This window comes from Hyperolius riggenbachi, chromosome 12 (assembly GCF_040937935.1).
Source record: "Hyperolius riggenbachi isolate aHypRig1 chromosome 12, aHypRig1.pri, whole genome shotgun sequence".
Lineage (NCBI taxonomy): Eukaryota > Metazoa > Chordata > Amphibia > Anura > Hyperoliidae > Hyperolius > Hyperolius riggenbachi.
The window spans coordinates 155,096,251-155,112,468 of record NC_090657.1 but is presented as its reverse complement, the minus strand read 5'-3'; the positions used below and the strand labels follow the sequence as shown (position 1 = coordinate 155,112,468).

At 43.4% G+C, this 16,218-nt stretch overlaps 1 protein-coding gene across 1 annotated transcript in view; it reads right to left on the bottom strand.

The window, feature by feature from the left end:
• The window catches only part of CYGB (cytoglobin), a 96,522-nt gene that overhangs the window by 13,740 nt on the left and 66,564 nt on the right, over positions 1–16,218 (bottom strand). Inside the window, exon 2 of the mRNA XM_068264063.1 lies at positions 1,224–1,455. Coding sequence (XP_068120164.1) covers positions 1,224–1,455 — 232 coding nt within the window. The remainder of the gene's footprint in view (positions 1–1,223; positions 1,456–16,218) is intronic.

Sequence of the window (16,218 nt, the reverse complement as noted above, 5' to 3'; positions counted from 1 at the left end):
ACTTGCTCCATGCTAATGATTTGAGCGATTTAGAAAGGTCCAAGAAGCATTATAGCCCAGAGGATAGGATTTACAGGTGGTCAGCCATACCTCACAAGTTTTTGAGATTTGAAAGAGGGACACTTAAGCCACGCCCCTGCCACACCCTTAATCACCCTTAACCACACTGGTAAAATCCCTCTTAACCACACTGGTTCTTTCTATTTTGGTTCAATGTTCTTCATATTAAGAATTGTATATAAGAAATATATTTAAAGCATGGAAATAAAGTTTAGAGACAACTAAGCACATTTTTCAGTAGAAAAATACCGGTACGTGCAGTATATTTACATAGATCTGTACATCAATCCTCCTGAAATAGGGACAAATGAGAAGGGAAGAGGGACAGGGAAATTGGGTACCGTACTCTACCTCCAAAAAAGGGACAGTTGGGAGCTATGGATCAGCAAAGGTTGCTCCCATTGTACCTTTTTTCATTGTGATATAGATGTCCAGTGCCTCATGTGTTCCACTTTGTCTAAGAACCAGTTCACACTGCAGGATAAAAAACTGATCTGTGTAAAGATGCCTATTAACGATACAATTTTTTCATCAAATGTACTCTTTCAACGCACATTTTATGATTGTATTGTACAGAAAACTGTGCAATCGATGTAAGATGATTTTTTGGTCGATTGGGACAGAACATTTAATGGATCTGAAAGTTTTTACGATCGTATCTGAAGAGAGAAAATGCCTTAATTAACCCATTTATGGGAACAATCTAGAATTACCTTTCGATTACTTACAATTGTAAAAAGTGATTTGAAAGATTGCATCTGATGAAAAAATTATACCAATTCTGAGCACCTTAGAAATGAATTCATTCAAACGGATCAGTTTTTTTAAAAGGCATCAATTTTTCATATGTGACCCTCCATTCCGTTAGCACGTGGTCAATATGACAAGTCTCAGTCGATCTAAAAAAACCTACCTCAAACTTGTGGATCCGTTCTATTGGAGCGATGAGAACGGATCCTATTAATTAACATAGGGTCCGTTCAACTTCGTTAGGATTGGCTAGACAGACTGTTTTTTACGTCAGTGTGACCCCGGGCCTTAGACTGTACAACCTGAAAGTGTACCAGTACTGAAGTCGAGGAGATACACCCCCGCACTCATATGCAAGAGGCTGTTTTACATTATGAACACCGGTTAGCTCACCGTATCATGAGTCCACTCACCTTAAAGTATATTGGGTCCACTTTATGTTTTACCGCATGGCTCTTCCCCACAATTCCCAGGACAGTCGTCACCTTTTCAGGGTCCCCAAGGTTTTCCACAACACTGTTAATAGCGTTCATTACCCTCCGGCCATGCTTGCGCAACTGCGGGCTGTTCTCCATCTCCAGAGGGTCATCCATGTGTTTGAACTGGCTGAAGTACTGCTTGGCATCTGGGAAATTGACAAAGAACCTTTTCGGAAGTAAGAGGAAGAAGACAGAGAAAGGAAATAAAGACTGTTATAAACTTCAATGATATAAACTGAACTGCTACATGAAAAACACAATGGAAACCAATAGACATCAGTGCATTTCAGCGTTTCTCACACCTGTCCTCATGTCTCCCTAATGGTGCATGTTCTGCAGGCAACCTCACTTATGCACAGGTGGGGTAATTAGTGTCTCAGCTACATGGAATCCACCTAGCTGAGAAACTAATTACCCCACCTGTGTCTAGGTGAGGTTTCCTGCAGAACATGCACTGTTGGGCAGTCACTAGGACAGGTTTGATAAACACAGGTGTATCCAAATAGTTCATAAAACTAGTTGCCTGAACACACATCAGCTGAAACCCATATAATAAACTGTTGTTTACATTGTCACAGGTCGGCTACTTGTACAAGGGGGTATCATAAAATTGAATTTGATGAAAATCAGATTGTGCCAGAAGTGACCTAAAGCCGCATCTACACGGGTAGATGCGGCGGAGATGCTCCTTATCAATCGAGCCGCTGATGCGGCTCGATTGATAAGATCCGACAGGACGGATCTCCCCACTGCCGATTCCCTGCTCGCTCCCCGCGAAGGGACAATGGCAGGGAATCGAGCGGAAGATAAGTGGCGCCGGCGGGGACAAGCGGGGAATCGAATCCGGCACACGCGCGGCGAGCGGGGACGCGGTAGGCACGCGCAGGGACGCGGAAGAGGCGATCTGGCGGCTAATCGAGCCGCCGGATCGCCGCCTCATCTACCCGTGTAGATGAGCTTTAAGAGTGAGGCTTGCAGCGTGATAAAGTCCCAGCAATTGAATGCTAATAGTGCCCCACAGAAAAAAATCCTCTTCATACTGTTCCAACTACATCAACATCTGTCTTGAAAGGTCACACCATGTTTGTTTCTGGTAAGGGATTAGCAAATGTGGAGCCCAGTGTGCAGACACCTTAGACGTGCCATTCCTCATGAATAATTTTCCACACACTACCATAGCCGAGGGCAGTTTCACTCATGACCACTTGGATGGTTGTTCATCTGTCTTCCAGGATTAAACACTACAGTTTATGTGGCAGCATTTTCAGTCAGTGATGGTCTACCAGCTCTTGGCTTGTCTGTTAGGGACATGTGACTGCCATCTCATCATGAATTTTCTGGGAACTATTACCCTTCAAATGCAGGAACTTTATCACGCTGCAAGCCTCAATCTTTTCCATCTCACACGTTAGTCACTTCTGGCACAATCTGTAAAGGAAATAAAGGATACAATGAGCTGATTTTCTCAATATCACGCACTTAGGGACCAGTGATGACACTGACACAATGTCATCAATAAAACCATAATCATTTCCAGATAGTTAAAACTTTACGATACTCCCTCATATGTACAGTTACACAGGAATAACTAATATCCTTTCATAAAAGTTCACTTATTTTCTCACCAGAATTATTGCAGTTATATAGTATGGTTGTACAGTAAAAAGCTTATGGAGACAGTGATAGCTCGATGTGATCCGAGACAGAGTATGGCTGATTTATAAAGAGGTGTTTAAACAGAGATGGAGGTGATGCAGTCAAGGCTGGATTAATAGTTGTTGTGCTCCTAGGCCAAGTATGGTGTGGCTCCCCTTTCTTGTGCAGAGCCGTTTTCTACTGTAAGTACATCATCTATGTACTGTAGCGACTGTCTTTGGTGAACAGCTCTCTTGGGCATCAGTTTCCCCTTTTTTAATGTGTTGCTCCCCCCCCCCCCTCATTTTCATCCTCCTCTTTCATATGTAGCAACCCCTCTTTCATTCTCAGGTACCCCCTTGGGCAGCATCCACCCAAGGCAAGGGCGTTTGTGGCCTTTACAGAAATCTGGCCCTGGATGCAGTTGCCCAGATAAACCAATCTGGTTTCAGCTTTTTCAGGAAACAAGGATTCTAATTGGTTGACCTTGGCAGCTGCTCCCTTTATTTATACTAGTCTTGATATATCATCTCCATAGAGCTACTTCTCAAAAGCTCAGGTACCCCCTGTCTTATACGTTTTGCTCTAACTAGAGTTGAAAAGCGGCCAAACAAGATGAAATGTCCTTTTGAGCCTCCTGCACAGGCCCAGGACCTGGAAAAACAGCTTTGAATCTTAATACCGCTGATACTCCTTAAGCTGGCCAATTTCTAGCGAAAAATCGTTCAAGCGATCAGAAATTCTGATCGGACGAAAAATCGTTCACTACACCATCAACTAACCAATCTTTGCTTCCTATCTATCACGACCACCAAGAAAATCCAAATTTTCGTTTGACGAAAATTCATTCGGGCGACATTTTTTTCACTCGTTCATAATCGATTGTGTCCACCCATGGAGATTATTTACAACCAATCCGATCAGAATTTCTGATCGCTCAAACGATTTTTCGCTAGAAATTGGACCGTTAGTGGCCAGCTTTAGGCGTATAGTTGTAAGATCTTGCGGCTTAGCTTCTGATTCTCAGGTTATCTGAGTACTAAAAATGGACCTGTAAGCATAACATCGGTTGTATGTAAACTATTTGAAGGTATTCTTCAAAAGCAGGGGTGGCCAAACTTGTTAGGCCAAGGGCCATATCGCTGTTCTTGAGAGTGTTAGGGGGCTGAACTAACAAAATTAAACACAATTTTGCTGATACGTTACGTACACTATGCCTTTGACATTTTGTCAAATAAAACATTTCCATATACTGTGTGCAGTTAGCTCAGTGACAGCTGCTAATCAGTGGCTGTTACTGCTTCTGGCACAGGAGCAGCTGCTAATCAGTGGCTGTTACTGCTGCTGGCATAGTGGCAGCTGCTAATTAGTGGCCGATACTGCTACAGTGAAGGCTGATTACCTGCAGGTGAGCAAAGGGGGAAGCAGAGCGATCATACAAAGTGGCCCCTGCATGCAGCACCACAGCGACGGCCTATAGGCTGCATGTAATTAACAACAGAAAAGGCCACTAGAGGGCCACTAGAAAAAGCTTGGTGGGCCACATTTGACCCCAGGGAGGACTTTGGATATGCCTTTTCTAAAGGATGTTTTACAAAAATATATGTTACAGATTAATCTCATCTTACATAAGGTTAATATTAGAAAGGCAATCGATTTATCACTCATGAATTTTCAAAGGCTTTTGACACTATTCCCCACAACAGCCTGATGCAGAAGCTAACGATACAGGGATTAATGGTGCCCATACATAGGACAATAAAAACATTCGATTTTACCATTTATTTGACCAAAACGATCAAATCAAATGAAAGTCGAAAATAATCTTTTTTTTGATGAAGAAAAATGAACGAGTATCCTGTTTTTTCAATATAAATTCAATCGGACATGTTGGAAAAATCTAATGAAATTATGTAATTGAAATTGTTTCATGTATGGCCACCATAAGAGAGAATTTGTGTATGTGGTTAAGGGACAGAAGGTAAAGAGAAGTAGTAAACGGATCATACTCAACATGGAAAACTGTCCACTTGAGGACCAGAGACCGCTGGTACAGAAACAACGCAATCCCGACAAATCGCCGCACATACCCGCATCAACCGGCGTCACCGCCGCACGTTGGGATGCTGGGCCACTCTGCCGTCTCTATGACGGCAGAGTTCTTGTGAGTCGGTCAGGAGCCAATGGGGGTTGCTTACATTGAAAGACAGGGCCAGAAGCCAATAAAATCGGCTCCTGACCCGCTCACAGAGCTCTGCCATCATAGAGACCGGCAGAGGCAGTGAGCTGCGGCAACAGACGGCAGGGATTAAGCGGCGAGATCGGCAGGAGCGACGGAAATGGCGGATGCACGCAGCGGCGGCTAATTGAAATTGACGCCCTGCCAACCAGGTGACCACCAAAACAGGGCATAGATTTCAATTAGCTTGGTCCTTAAGTAGTTAATAAAGCTAGAAGATGGAATAGAAAGTAATGTTGCCATCTTCGCAGATGATACAAATTATGCAGAATTATCAACATAGCAGGATAGTGAAAAATGACTGAAGGACCCTGACAGGATGATTATGCGGGCGTGTAAATGACAGATGAAATTTAATGGTGATAAAAGATCATGCATCTCGACTATGCTAATGGCTTAGCAACATATACATATTATCTAAATGTTATACAATTGGAAACATTGGTGTAACTAGAGGGGGGCAGCTCATGCAATCACAGGTGGGCCCAGAGCTGTGGGGGACACTGTCTACTAACCTTCCTTTACTCCGATACAGGGCACTATGCTTCAGATCAGGTGTTTTTGTGGCTCCACTTGTTATGGGTGTGAAGATCAGGATGGCCACATGTGTTTTCTGACCCTTATGAGATGGGCCCCAAGACCGTAAGGGCCACCAAGGGGAGGCAAGCAAACATTTGGAGGCCCCATCAAAGTTTCACTGGGTAGCCCCATGGATTGTAATTACACCACTGCATTGGACCATTGGCTTCGGGCAAAGATTTTGGAGTACTGGTTGATAATGTCACCATATTCAGTGCCAAGCAGAGGTAGCCTAAGCAACTAAAATTCTAAGATCCATATAAAGGTAAATACAAGAAAGAGACACTAGTATACTACTGAATATATAATTTGCGCCACCACACCTGGAGCATGGGATACAGTTTTGGGAACCATACTACAGCAGGAACATTTTGGAGCAAGTCCAAAGGTAGGTGAGTATACCAAACAAACAGATGGTGGGTCTTGCTTAATAAGAAAGCTTAAACAGTTTACTAAGTCCGAATATAGGGATGTATCAGAGGCAATTATAGATTCTTGGAAAATTAGCTTTAACCAATAGGAGTGGTTAAAATGTGGAATATTTTACTACAAAGAAGTTGTTAACGTAAATACTAATGCTTTCCTGACTTTGAAGGTCATCCACCTCTATAATTACTAGGTATAACATGGAAAACCTTGAGAGTGACTGTTTTTCCAGTCACCTGCATTGTGGTACAGTTAGTTTCAAAAAGTGGAATTTGATAGACACTTGTCATAATTTTCCTCCCCTAAATTGGCTCTAGACTGTGCTGGACATATGACTCGAGTAGGGATTAGATTGTGAACTCCCCGAGGGACAGTTAGTGACAAGACATTATACTCTGTAAATGGCTGAGCGCTATATAAATACTAAATACTTTTCAATCTAGATAACTATGTAACTGACAGAACGATCGATTTCCGTCCGAAATCAATTGTTCCCGTCGATTCATCCGTGTGGAAGATTTTGCTCGATCACCGGCGGGTCGGGAGTGCGTCGATATCGGCGTTCGAATGTCCGACGACCGACGCTAGCGGCAATACATTACCTGATCTGGCCAGCGCGTATCCCCGGTCTCTGCTGTCTTCTTCTCCGCTGGGCTACGAGTCCGGCAGGCTTCACTGAACTTCCTGTCTCGGCAGGAAGTTTAAACAGTAGAGCGCCCTCTACTGTTTAAACTTCCCCGGCAGGAAGTTCTGTGAAGCCAGCCGGACTCGTAGCCCAGCGGAGAAGAAGACAGCAGAGACCGGGATACGCGCCGGCAGGTAATGTATATGGGGGGGGGGGGGGGGGGTGCAACAGCTTCACAGATTGTGATCGGTTTCATGCTGAAATCGATTCACAATCTGTTTGCAGTAAAGGCAGCCATACGATCCCTCTCTGATTAGATTCGATCTATGGTCGATCTGATGGCAAATCGACCAGTGTATGGCCACCTTTAGAAGTATACATTTTTTAATGACCTGTAGTGTAGACCTGGGAATTCAAAAACAGAGATCACAGAAACTGCACGTTTAACTCGGCAGATCTTTGCCCTTAAGGCCCGAACCCACTACGTGTAAACATGCGTTATTGAACTTAGCAAAATGGGGAAGATGTGTTCAAAAGGTTCAGAGATGCAAAGTACATCCCGTGACATAAGGCAAACCATCCATCCCCTCCATAAATTAGCAGTGCTGTGCATAGCAGTAATCTTCTGTGTTGTCACATAGAGTACTCCCAGTTAAGACGGTGCTGATTGGTGGAAGGCTAACAAGGTCACTCTTGGCACCTCTGTGCACCCCTTACCTTTTAACACCCTGCCCTAAGGCTGAAACCCTTAAAGCAAACCTGAAGCGAAAATAAACGTGTGAGACAATTAATTGAATGTGTAGTACAGCTAAGAAATGGAACAGTAGTAGCAGATAAAGTAGTAGCAGATAAAAGAGTCTCATATTGTTTTCCAGTACAGGAAGAGTTAAAAAAAGGATAGTTGTTCTCTATGCAAAAGAGCTTCTCTGAGCTATTTAAGGTTTTACTGCAGGAAAGTTTAAAGGGTCATGATTTCTGCTTTGTTTTATAGCTTAAAAGACAGAGGGCCATATGCAATTCCCTTTTTCTCCTACGTTTTCTCCTTGGTGATATTTTCAAACGTGTCAATAAAATGCCAACAAGCAAGAAAATACTCAAAATAATTTTGATAGTACTTTTTCACCAACTTGTAGATACTTTATCAATTGTAAAATGCTTAAGTTATTTTAAAGAGAATATGAAAATTATCTCCTAGGAGATAACTCAGGTGAAAAAAAACAATTGCATATGGGCTAGAGTGTGGTTTTTACATAGGAACATAGTTACTGTATATACTCACGTATAAGCCTAATTTTTCAGTACAAAAATTGTGCTGAAAAGTTACCCTCTCAGCTTATATGCGAGTCAGTGGAGCAGACCGGATGGTGGAGCAGGTTTTGTTACTAGCAAAGGAGCGTAAGGATCTTGCACTAGTGATCCTACTCTTGCCAGCTGGCTCCCTGCTGTGTCTGTGCCCCCCATCCCCTGCAACATGGTGTACAGAGTACTCTGCTCAAGACTGCCTGTGTCCCCTGACTTGTGGAGATGAGCATGCAAGAAATCAGCGTCAGCGGTACAATGATCAATAGCTTTTCCTGTGTGGCAATCACTAGCTCATATCTATGACGCTATCTTGAGGCACAGTAGTATCATCCTTGTGGCACTTTTGGCTACGAAGAGAAGGAATGACTTGTACTGGGGGCACATCTGGCTACTGTGGAGGGGACTATACTGGGGAGGGGGCTTATCCATGAGTTAATCACTTTTTATTGGTTACTGGGGAAAAAGTGGGTGCCTCGGCTTATATGTGGGTCGGCTTATATGCGAGTATATACAGTATTTGGGTTGAAAAAAAGACATAAGTCCATCGAGTTCAACCAGAATATAAAGTACAACACCAGCCTGCACCCTCATATATCCCAGCTGATCCAGAGGAAGGCACAACATGAGCCTGCTCCCTCACATATCCCTGTTTAAAATGCAACTGTAGCAGAATGATGAAGTGTTATCAAAAAAATTAAATATTAGACATTTTTCTTTGCTACTAATGTTCTATTCATTATCCATACTACACATACAATTCATTATATCATAAGGGTTTTTTTTTGTTTGTTTTACTTCAGCTTTGCTTTAAAGCAGTACTTTAAAAAGCACTCTTTTTTATACTTTTGAACAAGGAATAACTTCCAAAGGCGTAGACCTTTTACTTCTGATTTGTATTAAAGTAGCGCCCACAATATGGAGAGGAGCCAACTGTGTCCTTGGCGTCAGCATTGTATTTTCAAATTGCTTTTTATCTAATTAGGTTTGTTATACAAAACAATAACATAAGACTTTCCTAGGAAGAGATAGAATGAACCTTGCGTAATATCCCATGGTGTGTCCGCACAAGACGGGAAGTGTAGATTTCTCATTATCCATTGTTACTGGTGAGATGTCAGCCCTTCTAAAGCAAGGAGTGAATTACAGCAATCTAGAAATTGATCCACTGAAGATGCTGTGGAAGCTGCCTTTTGACTATTGGAGGTCTAGTGTGACTGTCATTCTTATCTTTCCTTCTATCAAGCCACTGGGACAAGCATACAAATTGTATTATTTAGGACAAAACAGAGGCGCTAGGAAGAATACAAAAATAAATAAATAACGGTTTAGAAATGGGAGGTAGTGGTGCTCTTACCTCCCCACTGAAGACTCAAATTGTCTAATTCAGGCAAATTTTATTGTATACGCCACAAAACAGTGCAACACGTTTTGCAGGTATTTCACCCGCTTCCTCAGGCAATTAACAGGAGCAACTGATTATGATGAGCCCTTAGCAGGCTCGGGCGTCTCTGTGGTGGGACGCCCCACCTGTCTATACAGTGGTTGCCTTAGTGGTAACCCTTCCTTGTGAGTGTTCATTCACATTGATTTTAGTCTATGAAAACGAGACTTTAAAGGAGTACTGTCGATTGAAACGACTTTTTTTTTAATACTCTATATTAGTGTACACATTACCACTAGTGCTAGGGGCACTTTATTCATTCACCCAGGTCTCTCTCTCACTATCCCTGCTTAAAAATTCATTTCTCACTCAGCTCATAGTAGTTTGGGTCACCCTGAGCTGCTTGGTTACTCTGTCACACAGCTCACAAATATATTTCACTGTGTCACTCACAGCATGCAGCAGACCTGAGGAGAAATAGGCTGATCTGAGGTGGTAACAGGTAACTAAATGAGCTGGAATATTGCTGGAATATAACTAGCTATACCAGGAGTCTGTAGTTACACTCAGACTGGCTGCCTGCTTGAGGTGATTCACTCCAGGCTGCATCCACTTTACAAGCTGCTGAGAGGGGCAGACCACTGTCTACAATTAGCATTATTAGTATCTTTATCAGTAAAGAGAAGCAAAGATAATAAACACACATTGCTAGAATCTTTAACCCCTTACCACCATATCAACAAGATTCTTTCAGCAAGGTGATAATTAAACTATAAACTGAGGAGTTGATAGCATCTCCCCTTTGCAGAGACATGGTCTAGCCCTCTGGGAGCTCAGTATTAGATACATTTTGTATCCAACACTGAAGCCAAAACTGACGGAGGATTTTACAGCTGAGAGAAACAGCTGTGTGAGGAATCAAATTGCTCCTAGTACTTGCCCTAATGTGTGCTACAACATACAGCATTTAAAAATAAATGCATACATCGATAGTATTCCTTTAACATACTACACTATTGCAGGCTCTCGATTTCCCTTTTGTTTTAGCTCGTATAATTCGTATAATGCTGCATACTTGTTCCAAGACTGTGACTCATTATATAGTGAAACTTTATTAAGATGGCATCTGCTTTTGGGAACAAAAAGCCCCTGGCCAAGAAGTTGACACTCTACCCCACAGTTCCCCAACACTGTCCTCAAGGCCCACCAACAGTGCATGTTTTGCAGGAAACCACAAACATGCACAGGTGAGGTAAGGTAATTAGTGTCTCAGCTGAGCTGATTAACTACCTGTGTGGATTTCCACAAAACGTGCACTGTTGGTGGGCCTTGAGGACAGGGTTGGGGAACACTGCTCTACTCTGTCAGCCATCCTGGCCTGTCATTGCTATTGTGAATGCTCTGGCAGATTGCCTGTATAATAATAAGATTCAAGATACCTATCCGGTACGGCATTTAACCTGTACCAGCCGGGTACATTCCACGCCCATTGCCATTTCATCTACTGACACTGGACTTGAGGACCGAATATCTCCAGAGATTTCTCCAAACCATCACTGAGGACATTGCTTTAGGCCAAGTCCCAGCAGCAAATGGGACAAAAGTGCAACAGCTGTAGGCCTCCACTGGGTACCCCAGCATTAATCACCAGAAGAGACCTCTCCATTTGAGCCTCATTTGGTTTAATCTTCAATCACAGTGTGCGCTCTTTTTTTCCCTTTGTCTTTTTCTACCAAAGGAAAGGCCTAACAATATTTCTCTTTTGTATGAACCCATGTGATCTTTGTTTGAGATTATAGAAAACCATTTACATTTGCAAAAGTTCAGCTGCATCCCTGTATTTACAAGTTTCTTATCACACTGCTTTCTTTGCCCATATTTGTCCAGTTATTAACTAGTAACAGTACTGCTCTCATATTCCACTGCTGCTCCCATGCTCAATGTTAATTATTTCCAAAGGATAGGATTTTTTTCCCTGAGTTCCCTGAACACACTGTGGCATTCTTCCCCTATCTTCCATCCACAACCTGACAGCATAGCAGAAAGGTATTTACAACACACAGCAATGTTTGTGTGCTCTTTAACTGACGTGTGTTTTGGAAAAAGAAGAACACATCTCTCTGGGGTTTGGCTACATAAAATATACATTTTGATAGAAAGAAAATTGTGCAATAAAACAGAACACTGGATATACAGAAGTCCAGGTTAACATTACTACCAGTTCCATGCAGATGTTATTAGCTGTGTGGGAGATACAGCCACTTCCTGTTGACCGTAGTTTCTTTCTATCTATCAAAGGAGGAAACTGTTATATCTAACTAAGGCTGTATACACAAGCACAATTACTGTCACCTGAATCTATAGCTAGTGATCATTCTGAGTGACAGTTTAGGAACAAAAAGTGTATAAACACATTACATGAGCACAGATGATTGCGTTAGTCAATGAAAATGAAGCTTGTGGGCACAGTTTAGCAGTACCTTTAAATGATAGGGTGATAATGACTGGGCAGATAGAAAGTGATTTTCCAAATTGCTTTGCAAAGTACCATACTGACATCTCTAGCAAGATGGAAGATACCATGAAGGCAATAAAAAAAAAAGGGCAGAATTTTTTTTTCCAGAAAAAAGTAATAGTGGTGCATACTTTTATTTTCTTCTCATATACTTACAACTATCTTACTTACAACTATATAACTACTAGCTGATTGCCTGGGTATGTATTTACTGTTACTGTTTACCCAGTAAAATTTTTATTTGTCTCCGCCCACTTTTTGGTTATGGGGATAAAAAGTATCCCATATGTTATTCCAGGTAATGTACGATGTGTGTGCCAAATTTCATTCAAATCTGCTCAGCCATTGTTGCATCATTTAGTAACAAACATCCAAACCTTCGCATTTATAATATTAGTAAGATTACAATATTTAGGCTCTTAGTTTTTCTGTTTTCCTTTTTTGCAATTTTTGGACTGCACCTCTTGATCCCAAAGTCTCATACACACGTACAAGAAATGTCGCCCCAGCAGGGTTTGGTATCCGATTTCTCTGGCGAGATTGCAGGGCCTACACTGTACAGACATGTCGCTAGCCTGCAGGGTAGATAGTGATGTACTCTGTTGCTATACAGAGGGGAGGAGGGACGATTGAAGTCGTGCTGTTGTGATGTCACATGGCAAGTGGGATGAATGGGAAGCTGGCAAATCGATCATCCCTACTGATCGCTGGATGAGGCTTCAGGGGTAGCTGTACACGCCTTAGCAAGGTTGGATTTATACTTTTTCTGCCCCTAGGCCAAATGTGTTGTGACTCCCCTTCCTTCTACAGCAGCGCACCTTCCATTCCATGTGCTGCACCCTCTTCCATGTGTATCCATGTACTGCAGCCCCTCTCTTTCTTGAACAGCTCGCAAGAGCGTTAGTTTCCCTTTTCCTGTGTTGCTCCCCATTTGCAGCCCCTTTATGCTGCAGCTGCCCAAGGCCCGGGCCTCTGTGGCCTTTCCATAAATCCAGCCCTGCGCGTTAGATTATCGGACACCTCGGCTGAGTCTCATCTAGCATGCATAGAAAGTTTTAATGTTTAATAGCTTTTTTATCTTGTTAAATCCAATGTTTAAATTGGTTTGAACATCTAATTTATTGAAATAAACTGAATATACTGTAGATGTAAGCCTTTAGGCTTCAAAAACAGAGTTTCTTTACTCTTAATGTATTTTAACCACTTGCCGACCGCACACTCATAACGTGCGTCGGCAAAGTGGCAGCTGCAGGACCAGCGACGCAGTACTGCGTCGCCAGCTGCAGCCTAATTAATCAGGAAGCAGCCGCTCGTACGAGCGGCTGCTTCCTGTCAAATCATGGCGGGGGGCTCCGTGAATAGCCTGCGGGCCGCCGATGGCGGCTCGCAGGCTAGATGTAAACACAAGCGGAAATAATCCGCTTTGTTTACATTTGTACGGCGCTGCTGCGCAGCAGCGCCGTAAGGCAGATCGGAGATCCCCGGCCAATCAGCGGACGGGGATCGCCGCCATGTGACAGGGGACGTCCTGTCACTGGCTGCACAGGACGGATAGCCGTCCTGTGCAGCCCCGATCACCGGGGGAGGCAGCAGGTAGGAGAGGGAGGGGGGAATTTCGCCGCGGAGGGGGGCTTTGAGGTGCCCCCCCCGCCACCCACAGCAGGCAGGAGAGATCAGACCCCCCCAGCACATCATCCCCATAGGGGGGAAAAAAGGGGGGCAATCTGATCTCCCTGCCTGCACCCTGATCTGTGCTGGGGGCTGCAGAGCCCACCCAGCACAGATCAATCAAACCAGCGCTGGTCCTTAAGGGGGGGTAAAGGGTGGGTCCTCAAGTGGTTAAAGATTGCTACAAATGGTCTGTTTTCATCTTCAACTTGTTAGTTACCGTTTCATTAATTTAAACTGTTTTGGAACAAGCTTATCCTGCTTCCTCCAGCCTTGACAACAATAACCAATTAATTCCTCCCAGTCACAGCCCACCCTCTGTAACTGCTTCTATTGTCTCATTTCTGCTTACCTGGTTGAAGAGCTTGCTAGAAAAACATCTTAGGGAATGTTAACAGCTATTGTAAATTACAACTTTTAAGGTAGCCATACATCTGGCGATGATGGGCAGATTCGGCCTACAGACAATCTCTCTCTGATCAAATCTGATTAGAGACAGATCTGTCGGCTGCCCATACAGTGCAAAACGATTCCCAATCAATTTCAGCATGACATCTCTCGGGAATTAGCCACTTTATCCGCCATATAAATGTACATATAGAACAAAATATATTGTGAGCGGCCTTCTCATCAAAATGTTGCAATTATTGCAATCCAAAAATACTTTATTGTACGGTACAAAATAGTATGGGTAAACATTAATGGACCCCCATTAAAAGCATGACCCCTTAAAAACACAGTGTCAGGAACCGGCCCGCGGCACGCCTGCGTATACGGTTCCCGACTTCGGGTTTGACCAGATCAAGCGGGGAACAGCCTTATTTAAGCTACAGACAAGGCTGGGACCCCTCAAACGCTCCTTACTGCCACCACTAGCCGTTGCTAGACCCGTCCACTCAGCTGTCGAGTGCTCAACACGCAATCTGCGTTTTCGTATTTGGGTCAGCTTTGCGCTTAGGCCGAATACGAGAATGCCACGCACAAACACACAGTTGCAATCTACACTGTAGTAAAGCAAAACTACTAACAGTCGTTCCGAACGATACTGTTAGCCACTCTGCTGTCGAGCTACTCGCACTGGCGTTTTCGTACGTTGGGTCAGCTGCGCGCTTAAGGCCAACGTATGACAAACGCCCCACACACAATGCAATTACAATCTCATACGGTAGTGTCGCTCAATCATACAATCAGGCATGAACTTAGTTACACTTCAGTCTCTTCTAGGCTATGAGTGTTACAGTACAGCAGAAGTCAAGCTTATTAAATAACAATTTAATATTCCAGGAAAAACGTGGAACAGTGCAGAAAATAATATACAAAAGATTTACAAAAAAACAAAGTAAAAAGTTACAAAGTAAAAAGTTACAAGATTAAACGTTTACAAAGATACACACAAGACAGGTTGCCGAAATAAAAAGGGAAAAATAAACATTACCGTGTTGTTTGAACGTCATTGGCTGGAGAACGCCGCTTCGACCAGTAGTCGGGCAGCCCTTAGCGTTCTTGCTATCTCCAGAGAGCTACCAGTTGTGGCTATCCTAGCTGCTGTTTTATACTGTGAGATACGCCTGGAGGCTGCAACTTCCTTGGGGAGGGGAGGAACTAGTTTTAATTAAATCTCAGACATAATTCAATTTCCACAGGTAAAAAATGGTATCAAAAAGGACTTCCCCCACTCCAGGTGACAATTGATTAAGGCTTGCTCAACATTCCAGCCGGTAAAAGTCTATACATCAAAAGATTGTAGTTTGGGTGAAGCTTCCTGGCTGTCATGTAAATTTCAAACCTTCCTGTGTCAGCTTCCCCTGTCCCCAAGACTCTGGTAGTATTGCTTTGTATAATGGGACAATGGCTGACTCCAGAGTTCAAAAGCCATGCCGACCAACCTATTCTTCCTCAATTGGCAGCTAATTAGCAGTACCCTGCTACCCCAGGAATACAAAGCAAATTTAGTTTCACAGACAATCACACCTGGGACAGCAGATCAATGGTGACTGCTAGTGGCCTAATGAGCCACTTCCTTGCCACAGGCTAGCACCCAAGGTAACAGCTTCCTCCAAGCAGAAATACACGTGACACAGCAGACAGGAAAATGAAGAAATATTATCCTTACATCATAAGCACCCCAGTATATTCCTGACACACAGTAGAAATGATGCGGATAATTCAAATCTGCCACTGATCCTAGTTCAATGAGACTGCCTTATGTGGATCGCCCAGCACAAGCCTATGCAAATCCACCTAGCCGACCAGCATCACAGGATCATGTTCTTGGTATACCTAACAGAGACATTGATTCCACATATAGGGCCAGTTGTCACCATCAAACAGGGCAGGGCTCTCTCTTGTGTGTATGTATGAGGCGTCGGGTGTGTTCCGGTGGTGGGGCCACACACAATCCTGTGATGCTGGTCGGCTAGGTGGATTTGCATAGGCTCGTGCTGGGCGTTCCACATAAGGCAGTAGGATCAGTGGCAGAATTGAATTATCCAGAACACATCTACTGTGTTTTTAAGGGGTCATGGTTTTAATGGGGGTCCATTAGTGTTTACCCATACT